The 12,697-nt window shown below is 40.0% G+C and overlaps 1 protein-coding gene across 1 annotated transcript; it reads right to left on the minus strand.

The window, feature by feature from the left end:
• Positions 1 to 3,459: 3,459 nt before the first annotated feature.
• LOC133333105 (protein dopey-1 homolog) lies at positions 3,460 to 12,697 on the minus strand. The gene is given in 11 exon segments (XM_061541448.1): positions 3,460 to 3,734; positions 3,800 to 4,386; positions 4,456 to 8,001; positions 8,004 to 9,127; positions 9,188 to 9,296; positions 9,361 to 10,273; positions 10,332 to 10,638; positions 10,698 to 11,032; positions 11,088 to 12,045; positions 12,211 to 12,392; positions 12,497 to 12,697. Coding segments are annotated over 11 exon segments (8,436 nt in total). The 5' UTR covers positions 12,650 to 12,697; the 3' UTR covers positions 3,460 to 3,512.

Here is a 12,697-nt window from a genome sequence, read left to right on the forward strand (position 1 = left end):
CCAATTGGTCACGGTGCACAGTCCATTCTGCAGTCTATAATTCTAATTAGAACAGCGAAATCTATACTGAACCGCTTCCTTGGCCAAACCCTTGTGGTCATAACACATTTCTTTGCAAATCGTAATGGCTTAAACAACAGAAAGCTTGAACTCTTAAAAAAGCGCGCGAAAACGCAATTGTTTCAATATGGCGATACTTCTTCTTATTAGAGACAATTGTTCTGCCCCAACACTTTGTGAGATCAAATCCTGGATTTTGGGTGAAATACAAATGATTTTGATTCACAGTCACAAAAAACCATAAGGATTTGTATTTAATTTAATAAGAACAAAGTTTCATTTGTATGTCAAAAAAAAAAAAAACTTGTAAAACTCACCGACGCTGGTTTGGGTTGTTTGGTTTGCTAAAGTGTTTTCTATTAGTTCACTCCAATCACAAAACACGCCCGACGCGAAATTTAACACGACATAGAAATTCATAAAATATTTATTAAATTTAATAGGATTTGGATTAAATAGATTTCGTTGATGCACTCGCGAACTTTCTTCAAGACACCGGCACTGGAATGTCCATGGACTTGCAAAAATGTATTCTAGATTTTCTTTATAATCGCAAAACACTCCCGACGCTAAACTTTCACACACAAGGCCCGATACTTTTCTTTTTTCAAAACGGCATAGAAATTTACAAATAATTGATTAAAGTTAAAGTAATTTGGAAAACAAAATAGATTGACTTTTCTTCGATGCGCTTACGATCTTTCACAGCCGAATTTTCATTTCAAACTAACACAGATGTATTTCGCAATCCATTACGTCCCTCAGTTAGTGTGAATGTATTGTAATTCACTTGAGATACATTACCAATAATTGTGATTTTTTGCGACACGTAAAGATAACGTTACATACGATAACGGTCAATTACTGTTGTTACATGTGATTCCGTTTTGTTCAGATACATACAAATGTAAGTAAAAGTTTCAAAATAAATTAGTTTTAATTTCAAATCAATGTATGCAAAATATTTTCTATAAATGACACACAATTGAAACTAGAAACTTGTGGAAACACAGAATCCGTTACACTACTTTCGTAACGCATTGTACGTGCACTGATTGCTGCTCAATTATTGGAAACGTAGTCCAAGTTAAGTTCAATACTTATCCACTAACGTCAGTGAAACTGAAGCGGTAGCGGTGTTTTGAACATGAACGTTCAGAACTGGATTAATAAAGTAACAATTTGTTTGATTTCTCAATTTTTCTTGCAAATAAACCAAAATTTAGCGAATTTTTGTGTCGTTTCGAAAAATAAAAGTTTCCGTCCGAGTGTATTGAAAGTCCCGCCGTGAGAATTTTGTTATTGGAGTGAAATATCAAGAGAACTTTACTAAATCTAGAAGCACCCCAAATTTCAGGAGGTATGTTTTTATTTTCATGCATTCATGTAATGGCAATAATTGGTCCATATGTATGTTGTAGAAGACAAAGAACAGTAAGCGAATATTCTTCCTTTAAATTTAAAGAAAATCAGTCAGCCAACAGGGGTTTTTAATAGGAAATTGCAGATATTATTGTTGTAGCAGTCCCCTAATGAAGTAAGCAAATCACAACTACAAATTGGGGACGTTTCCACGACAGAGGGGTCTACGATCTACGGTCTTACTCGACCAAAGTCTGTCACCTCTGCCCATTGTGTAAAAGCAATAGGGCTACTACAACAACAATTTGGGAGCTAATTCTCGGACATGTGTAAAATAGAATAGTTTTTGTTGGTGGTCGACCTATGGACAGATTCCAAAATCGGCTACACAGCAGAATCTAAAGATTAATGTGGGTGAATGGCCTTTGGCCGCGTTTCAAAATTATGTATTACTGCCGACTTCGAGGCAGAATGTCCCTTTAAATATAATTATATGAAATACATTTTTGCAAATTCTTTAAATTGTTACCAATATTCCAATATTAGAGAATTTTAAAAAGCATTGGAAAAAAATGGTCTTCCCAGTGGAACTCTGGAGCTCATATCTTAGGAAACTTTTCAAGAAAAAAGTAGTTCTTTATAATTTGGGCCATCGAACTACTCATGTTATAAATTTCAAACCGACCGGGTCTTAAGCAACACATAATCCTTAGTATAATTTCCATATATGTGTACATATATATAATAATTTACTGGTCGATCACTCTTGGATATACTGACAACATCTCCGGACTATATCTTTCCTATAGAAAGAAAATTTATTCACACATTGGACTCGCTAAAGATTGACCGAGCGGTGACAATTTTTCGATTAGGCTAAGGCAGATTTTGTAATTTTTTTTATGTACAATAATTTCCCATGCCAAACATCATCATAAAAGCACTGGTTTTTTAATGCTTTAAATATTACATCCTTTACTTTGATTACATTTATAATGGACTGACGGACTGAAATATTGGTACACCAGAAGTAGGGACCAATATTTCGAGATTTTGCAAACTGTTATGTACTAAAAATGCGATGAATTGAATATCCGAAAATCGTAGCATTATCCTAAGTACATTTTATTACTTCACATCAATGATCAAAAGCTTAGAATCAATGAGTCAAAACGTTGCGTAGGTAGAGAATTAGTTTGTGTAGGAATCCGGTACTGAAACTCTTCGTCACTGTCTTATATACATTTCACACGCTGCGACATTTTATATGTCTTGAAAATAGTACTCTGAAACTTCTGTTATTTTAATTAAGAATTGCATAAAAGTAAAAACTGTTTCAATATCAGTTTCAGATAATGTCGTTATGATTAATAATCGATTAGCCAAAAATTGAAACACATTTCGGTTGGAATAACATTAAATTGTATTTATTTATCAATGAGTTTCATTATTGTACATATATAATAATATTCTTGTTGTTGTTTCCTTTTTGTCAGATTCACAGCAATACATAATGTTATGACGATTATAATATTAGTAAAAATAAAAATAATAATAGTGTGGTACGCACGTAGTATAGTTACAGTTCTTTTACTTTTCATATATTTATGGGTTGGGTGTGTGTGTGTGGGTATTTCTTTTGCAATAACAATTGAGAGCATAAATTCTCCCAACGTTATGAGTACATTCAAGCTAATTAGATTACATAAAAATTAAACGATACAAAGATATTCAGAATTGCATAGATTTGAGACCCTAATAACGAGGGGTAAAATTTTAGGCCACAAGTAGTTTAACTATTCATATTAGACATAAAATGGAAGATGGTTGGTCTCGACTTGTGTGGTTAGAATTGCACGACTTGGTAGAGGCAAAAGTGGTGACCGATGCATTAAGGGCGGCGGCGTCGGAGGAGGAGACAACGACGATGACAACAACAGCATTGATGTTTGAGAAATTGAATATGGTGATATTTTGGAACGTGTCGTTGCGGAAAAGTTGTATGTTAGATCAGTGATTAATGACATCTGGCGGCAAGTGTCCGGCGCTGCACCTATGCCATTAATTGGGGCTACTATTGGTACATCCTTTCACCTTGGTGTTGTAGTTGAGGGAATTTTCTCCAGGAAATCTTTGGACAGTATATCTTCGATTTCTTGCAGGCAATTGTTTACTTCATGGTCAATATCAGAATAATTATGTGGATTGGGACAGGTTACACTGAGTGTTGAAAAGAAACTGTACAAATCCTGCAGTGTTGATATCTGTTGGCAGGTAAGCATCAAGTGACGACCACGTTTTATATTCAAAGTCTATTCGAGAAAAAAAATAGTTAATCAATTCTGAAATATTTAATATCTGTGCGGAGGAGTCTTACCGGAGAATGTACAGTGTATTTCATATCCATTAGTCGGGCAATCCGTCTTATATGCGGTACATAGAGTGCCGTCTGCCCGGCGTTTTCTTCATTTACCATACCATTGGGCATTGACTTATCAGCGACATCGAATTCAGTGCCCACAAACGCCCAGCGGTACATCTGGAAGTGAGGCAAGAGGGTTGCAGGAAGTACACAACCCATTTCTAATAGTTTTGATGCCTCCAATTGGACAGAACGCCAGTGGTACAATTGGCTCTGTGAGGTGTTCCCATTGCTACCGGTTGAAGACCAAGGTGCGTCCATTCCAGACACCATGCGTATATGTTGGCTAAAATTACAAAATACCAGGTATACATAACTTTCGTATAGTTAAATTGAATGTACTTACCTTAAATCATCTCCATCGGCCTTAAGTTCTTGCTCCATTGCCAAGAAGACCTGTACCATTTCTGCTATTATACTTGGCCACAAAGAAGTGACATGATCAGGCGACATCCGTAGTAACAATACACGGAAACACAAAAACACAGCAGCTTGCACCGAAGGCACATTGGCCAATAACCGCAAACTGTTGGCCAATTGTTCTGCAAATCGAAAAAAAATATATATATTTTCGTTCAGAACCCAACAAATTGTTGAACCGCGACACTTACCTTGAATTTCAGGCATATACTTGTGATACTGATCGAACTCACTGCAGAATATGACAAAAGCCAAACGTTTTAGCAACATGGACCGTTGTTCGTACTCTTGCTCCCTTGAAGCGAATATATTCAAACTGCCGGTTTGGGTCAGAGATACACGGCTCATCAATTCACGGAACGTGGTGTTGTCGTAGGTCATCAGACTGTCCATTATCTGTTTCCAGAAGGGCAAGCAGCTGATGTCCATTTGAAAGAAGGCTGGGTCTAGCAAAAGATCCATCATATCTTTGCGCCATGCCTTGCGTGTGTATTGATAACCACTCAAGGATGCCAATAAACTGGAGCAAGCATAGAACGAAGGTATGTTGCGAGCGGTGTGGTTCTTCAGATACGGTGTGATGTTGTATAGCAGAGTGGTGACAATTGAAACAACCTTGTCCTTCTCCTGTGAACCGTAGGCTACATCTAGAAGGTTAGCTAAAATTGCTGCCAATACACTCTGGGCTTGCACCGAATACTTCTGCAAGCCCGCTGTGCCACCAGAGCTTGAGTTTGATGTCACGTCATTGTCGGTTACCAAAGGAGTTATGTCTTCCTTGACGGCCAAATTACGACGTAACCAGGTGGTCTGTTCTAAACAGGAGCCAGCCACATTTGATAGTGAGTCCACCAGTCTAGAGGTGACATCGTGCAAATCACGGATGTCCTTCTTATCCTGGAATGGCATTTGGGGGCAGCGCTGCACAAACTCGTTCAACAACATCAGCAATGTGAATTGAGCTGGGGGTGTGAGGGATAAGCCATCCCTTAGTAGGGCCAACAATGATGTCCACGAGTCACCCAATTGCGGAGCCGGGGCTGATTTCATATAAAAGTAAAATAACTCCAAGGCACTGACCTCTATTTTGAGATTTGTCGGTGGTCGATGTATGGGCGGTGGAGATTTTACAACTTGGTGTAGTGTTTGCACAAACGAATCCATGGGCATTACCCGTATACTGGAGACCAGTGATACCAAGCTTAGCTGTTCATTGCAGGCTTGAGGCACTGAATGTCTTTGATACTGTTGAGCTATTGAAAGATTTTTGTATTCACTTGCCGACTTCTTGCGGTGAGACTCTCCTCTTTCCTGCCAGGTTACAGCGATTGCCGCCAAGAAGTTGCAGCCATGGTGCAGCGAAATAGGAGATAGGAATTCCATTAATTGTTGTTTGATTTGTCGGATTTGACCCAGGTCACTATCCCATACGGCGGCCACACTGGATACTATGCGCGGCAAATGTGATAGGACAGCATTACGGGCCGCCAGCAGCTGAGAGTTCTTCGGAGCCTGCGAGTCAGTTTGATTTGCTGCTGACGTTCCCGAAGAGGGGCCTCCAGGCAATAGGGAATGCACAATGCTATTGAACAATTGACCAGTATTCGAATTTTGTGATGCAATGGAACTAGTTTGGGGGTACGCCTGATTGAACAGCTGCGAGAGCGTCGTCTGTTGGGTATTGTCCAGCAAGCAGTAATGACATAAAATGGTAATAGCTTCCAATTGTGAAATAACGTAGTCGGGCGGTAAACCCTTCTGTTCGCTGAGTTTCATTTTTGTTAGTTGGTCAATGTTATTGCACAGTTGATGGACAACGCTTATGACTATGTTGGTGAGCGAACCAAATTTAAAGCAATTCAACGACGAGGTAACCAACTCCGTCCAGTTGTGATGCAACGGCTGTAGTCGTTCGTCTTGTAAGGCGCTCAGGATAGCCGATAAAAACATCGGCTGCTGGCTAATCACACAATTGGGTAAATATTTCACTGATGTCAGTTGAGATTCCGTTGACGAGAGGCGTGTCGGAGATATACTTCCAGATTCTGATTGATCATTTGCCGATGCCAGGCCCACATCATTTTTCAGAAGAGTTACTTCGTACTCCAGCTTAATGACAACCATAAGCAACCGTAAGAGTTGTATCTGCAAGGCCTCGGCATGCAGATTGTCGTCGTGGGGATTGTTGAAGTTTATTATTTGTTCAGCCATTGTGGAACCGGGATAAAAGTGGCCATAGGTGTTAACAGACGAATTGAGGCAATGTAAAATTACCTTTTGCAACTTGCAGCGAGCCATTAGGTCGGCCAAGTAGCACGCCAGACCCTTGCCCATACCCTTGACAATCTCGATTAGTTCGGTACAAATCAAAGTCAGCAATTCTACACTTTCCAATTGCACTCGACAGTTGCCCAATATGTCGGATCTTGTAGGAGGCTCGCTGGCTGCATCATGTGACTCAACGTGAAAGAATCCACGTGCATAAAACAAACACAACAACAGTAGAACTTCCAGATGCATGCAACCACGATAACTTTGGGCGAATTCGGATGTTGTAATGCTGCCCATAAAACCTTTTCCAGCGATACATTTACGATGACGGGTTAAAAGTTGTTTTAAAGAACTACTCGATAAAGAAGTCGTTATTGATAGACACAGAAAGGTGCGCGTATCGCACGATATTATATTGCGCAAGGTATGGAACGCATATAGGGTTTGTTTGGTGTCGTACACATTCATGTAGATGAGCATGTGGTTTTGGAACAAAGGAAGCAATTTTTCTGTTTGCAGACGTTTCGATCCTCCATCATATGAGAGAGTGCTGCTTTTCGTCGACGAGCGTTTGCTAGATAAATCGTGTTTGAGCAACTGCGACGATGCCGACTGCCTCAAAATTTCCAAGTTCTGTTTGCTCTTCTCCAATGTCTCGGGTGTTAGTTCCCACTCCTTTGTTAGGGATTTTGATGTTTCCAAGTTAAGGGTTTTCCTCTTTTCTTCAATGTTTATAAATTTACTAGAATTATCGTCGTCGTCCTCGTTTTCCTTGGCTATTTCACCGGTGGTGAAGCTGTTGTTACTGTCAGTGGAAATCTTCGATATGCAACTCATTCGCTTTTTATCCATTTTGTCTTGACCCGCCAGTTTTTTGGATCGCAACTTCTTTTTTAGATGATTCTTGGAGCCCTTCTTACGTTTGCTTGAACTAATCGATGTGTCTTTCACTTGATCAATTAGATCATCCACAAAGGACTCCACCTGGCGTTCCTCGCTTTTGCTATCGAAATACTCATCAGCCGGGTGGACTTCCTCTTCTTCATTGTCTTGCTCCAATTCCAGAGACAACGGTCCATGTTCTTCGGTTGTTGTGGAGGTCAAGCTGGTTTCACCGGGAGTCTTCTCGCGTGTTAGATGATAAGTTTTGCGATTTTTGGTGCGTTCATGTTGAGACAGTAGATCTGTAACGCTTTCAATGGGACCCACATAGCGTTTCAGTCTAGTTTTATTTTCATATTCAGAGCTTTGAGCCGTTATGGAGTCGTCTTTTTCAGCACTTGTTTCCCTTTGTTCTGACTCCGAATCATAAAGACTGCTTTCTGAATCGTCAGTGTAATCTTGTTCATACAAGGGATCGTCATTGTCATCTTCCTCGTCCAATTCTTCGGGATCGTAATCGTCCATTGCCATCTAAAGATACAAATTAGATTAAGAATTTTCTACAGATATGCTTTCAGCTGGTCAATGCTTACCTTTTTCTTTAGTTCTTCCGGTTCTTGCTCGTCGTCAAAATCTAATGAATTCTCCAGTGGATTAACAATGAGGCCTATAGTTGTAGTCGGCAAAGATGCAGGGTCCAAAGCACTGACATTTGGTGATGTGGAAGTCGGTGTCTGGTCGCTTACAAAATTTGAGGTTTTATTTTTACTACTCAGAGAAACACCGAATATCTTTTTTTGAATGGAACGAATGGGGCTACGTTTCTTGTTGTGACTCGTAGAATCGGTTATGTACCGTATGTTGCCATATTCCGAACTGACAGCATAAACATCTGCCTCCACTGAGCTATCAACGTCGCCTGAATTCGTATTTTTTGATCTGTTGCGCAGTGAATCTTTCGCTCCATCAGACCCATTTTCGTCGGAACCCTTGCGTAACAAATGCAAATGAACAATGCCTACGCGTTTTGTGTTGGAGGCCAGGAGAATTTTATACAATGGCTTAACCAAACGTGAAAGATCACCCCTTAGTAGGGCAGATTGCAGCCATTTAGTTACACATGTTCTTACTGACATGTAAGGCGGTAGTGCCAGTGTGTCCAGGACTTTAAATTGTATCTTTTCAAATCCTCGAGTTTGTTGTTTATCGCGTCCCAAATGCCATAGTAATTCGTACTTTTTAAAACTGATCGATTCGCTCTCGGTCAATTGTTCTATGGCCGCTCGATTTACCATAAGTGTGGGTGTTACACACATCATATGAATATCAGTGGCTCGGTCATAGTTATATGAGTTCCAAGCTGAGAGGTTGTTCTTTGCCGGTGCCTTTCTCAGATGGCCGATGTTCCCCTCCACAGTGTCGTAGGCAGCTGTAAAATGTTGTTGCATGGTCTTGGAATACATTCGATTGTCGATGATGCGCTCAACAAGGCCACTTTCGAGGCAATTATGCAGTTGATAAAGCAAAGCACAGACTTGTGTATTGTCCACATCAATTTCCCCCAGATAGTCCCATAGATTAGAAGTCAACAGCTGGAACACTCGTGTGCGGCGCTCTATATAGTGAACATGGCCGAATTTGAGTAAAGGTAGCATAACTACGTATGTCACACCTGGACTGGTTGTGTGTTCTATTTGCGATTTTAGTAAACTACAAAGAGACGAGATTTTAGGAATCAGCTTTGTCTAAATTTCGAAGTTATCTTGTTACCTTATCAGGTCGAATAATGTGGTAATAGCCGACAATTGCAACTCTCTGTCGTTTTGGCTGTAGCAAGCAACGATGCAAAGAACTTTTAACCAACTGGGTAATTCCTTTTCTGTAATGACAATTCAAAGTGATGCAACAACAAATGTTTCGATAGTGGAGATTGACAAACTTACCCGCTTTCTCTAGTGTTATATTTTTGTTGCAATTTGGGAAGGTTGACATTTCGACTAAAAGATTAACCGAGAGCTTTATAGCTTGTCGCAATGACGGAACCAACTGCAAATCCAATATTGACTGTAAACGTTTTTTGGTTACATCATCTAACTCGTATATTGTACCCTCTTCTCCGTCTTCACTGCCATCAGTATTCTCCGATTGACCATCGACAATCAGCGAACGATTCAACAATGAATGCAACTGTTTAGACCGATTAACAATGTGAATTTTCAAAGTTTCGAACAGATTGTCGATGTCGAGTAGTCTACACGGATTCAAGTCCTCGTAGACATTTTCATGTTTGAATATGTTTTCTACATTGGGTATTTTCTGTGCTTCGTCCAGAGTTTCTTGTTTCTCTACTTGGACTTTAATCGGACACTTGTTGTCATCTACTGGCGTTTGCTGCTGATTCATGTCGAGCACTTTATGACTGATGTACACTTCAAAAAATACCTCATACTGTTTGATACACTTCTCCAGTATGGATGCTGTGGCCATATAGTTGTTGCTGGAGTCCTGAATATCTTCGTCTTCCGGCTTGTTTACATCTTGATAGTTGAAAACGAAACCTTCGGCATGCTGTTTAGATAGTTGTTCTAGGGGAGCACTTTTAGGTTCATCATCTTGATATTCGCCGCCAACAGGTGTATCCAATCTGCTATCGTTATTGGAATGTGTGTCTGGTCCTGTAGTGAGCTGTTTATTTTCCGACAATACCAATTCATGGGGTCTCGATTTTTTTGGACTCATGCGTAAGCGATTTTGAGCCTGCTTTCCCTTTGCTTTAATTTTCTTTATACTGATTGGAGTATCCAAATCGGATGATGATTGTCGTGGATCTATAATTTCACCCGTATCGGGACAAATCTAAGGAGGCAAATTGTTTTTATTTGTTGACACGTATTTCTTCATAATATACCATTACCTCTTTGTCCAACTCTGAGAGTTTAGAGAAGGATTTAGCCTTTTTCTTTTTGGTTGGACTTTTTCGTTCCATGTGTTGGTTGGAGTTGCACCGTCGGATATTATCTTCGTCATTATTTAGGGACATCGTGTGAGAGTGGCCATCCTGATTGGCAAACTGGTCAAGTTTAGAGTCGGATTTACTCTTCTCCAGTGCATTGGCACCTATCAATGCAGAAATTGGCTGTGATCTTGCGGTGCTGTTAGAATTTTTGTCATCAGTTGATGATTTGTTTTGTTGTGAACGTGGCATAAGTTTAATTGGACTCCTAAAAGAAAGCGTACACTAAATTCCCCGCTTATATTATACTAAATGAAAAGCACTTACGTTATCATTGGTTGCACTCTGGAAACGATTTTCATGCAGAGTTTTAGAGATGCAATAACCTCTTCGTCGTTTAAATTTTCTAGGTGCACTGTCAGCATTTGTGTTATAGCCAGAAATACTTTGGGCAAATAGATGCGTGTGGTCTCATTGTACATCTCTAGGGAGATGGTCTCTAATAGAAATTCAGTTAGGAAACAAATTTCCACTAGACTGGGATCTCCAGATCCAACAATGCACTGGAAACGTTGTTCTCCTCCACCACCACTACTGCCATTGCTATTCGAACGAATGTATGATTTCCTAACTTTATCGGAACATGATGGGGACTGTTTCGTCTATAAAAAGTCAATGGATTAAAATAATGTGATATTTTTAATAATAACTCATTACCTTTTTGCAAGCCTTTTCAAACATAGTTGTCATGAAAGTCCATATGTATGCAGGATCGAACGTAGCAAACAGCAAATTGGACGATTTTATAACTTCCACATTACCTATCGATAAGGACATGGTGCGTATGATGTCGCACAGGACATAATCTAAGACAGCGCTGCCTATTTCGGCCTTGTCCAATAGAGAGACCATAATCCGATATGGTTTCAAGTCAACAGGTGTAAATTCCAAACTAAACTTCAAGGTTGTAATTATGGCCTGGATAACGACATGTCTTGAGTGTTTTTCAAAATAAGATTCTGTTTGTTTTTCCCCACCATCTCCTCCATCGGTGGTCGGTAGTGGTAGCGATGGTTCCGTTTCATATGTTGGTGAGTTCTTCAATATTTCCGAACCCAATAACCATGAATATAGACGTCTATTCAAAGACATATCTCTTCTCAGTATGGTATTTAGAGCATTTGTCACCAGTTTGGCCAGATCTGATTCGGACAACAGTTTTGTATGCATTGGAAATCCCAAAAGGAGGAACTCCAATGTGTTACGTTGCACCAAAATTACATTGTCGTTGAGGCAGGCACATAGACCGGACATCATTATATCTCGGTTGTGACCCATTACGTAGATTTGCTCTTGCATACTCATGCGCTTATTGAAGTGTTCCAACAAATACGTAATGGCTGGCAGACGAACGGGTGCATTGGTGGCCACACATTCCCAGAGGACGGTATAAAAGTGTGTAGGATTAACGGCCTGGCAAACTTGTGTCAATAGAGAACTGGTGCGTTCGAAATGGTCCAAACCGCATTCATAACCTGGTAGAACTCCACTTAAAAATCCGCTCAATGCTGGACGCAACTTTTCTCCAAGCGGAACGAAGTAGGTTTCATATATACCCAGCAAGGCTGGGCGGACGTTCATGGCAGCATATCCCAGCAGGGGAAATAGACCGGAGCTATAAAAGATGTTTACATTTAATTAAATGAAATTGATAATTATTTGAGAAATAAAGCTCGCTGAGTAACGTTATCTTTGCCTTCAAAATTAAAAATAAAAATTGGGATTGACCTCATATACCACGAAGTCTGATGAAATGCAATAAAAATGCACACAAACATACCTATAAATGAAAAGCTCTGTCGCCAATCGCTCTGGTCCAGTCTTTCCAAATATAACTCCATATGTCTCCAATGCTTTCAAGTGGACACCAGAAGGTAAGGCCGGATGCATACATTGGGCCAAACGTTTTGAAATCTTTATTCGCCGTGGTATAATTTGGTATTGTGTATTGCTGGAAATGGCCTTAAGAATTAAAGAAAACACATATTATTAAAGGTATAACTGATAAGAAAACACTGAGTGCGTGAATCATCACTCGCCGCCTGACCACTCACTCAATAGCATACCTTACTTAATTTACCCAGTGCGGAAATTAAATCCGCCCATTCGCTAGAATATTCAAAGTTCCGCAATGCCTTATCGATGTTCGACATGTAGTTACGATACTTTGCCTCGGCCATGAGCTTCTTCTCCTCCATCAGAACGTCGGCGGACTCCATGGTGACTGACCAATTCACCAAGTTGCCTGTAACCCGACTACCGTTATC

Source organism: Musca vetustissima, unplaced genomic scaffold (assembly GCF_032173495.1).
Source record: "Musca vetustissima isolate MV318-11 ecotype Yass unplaced genomic scaffold, APGP_CSIRO_Mvet_v1 utg900, whole genome shotgun sequence".
In the NCBI taxonomy this organism is placed as follows: domain Eukaryota; kingdom Metazoa; phylum Arthropoda; class Insecta; order Diptera; family Muscidae; genus Musca; species Musca vetustissima.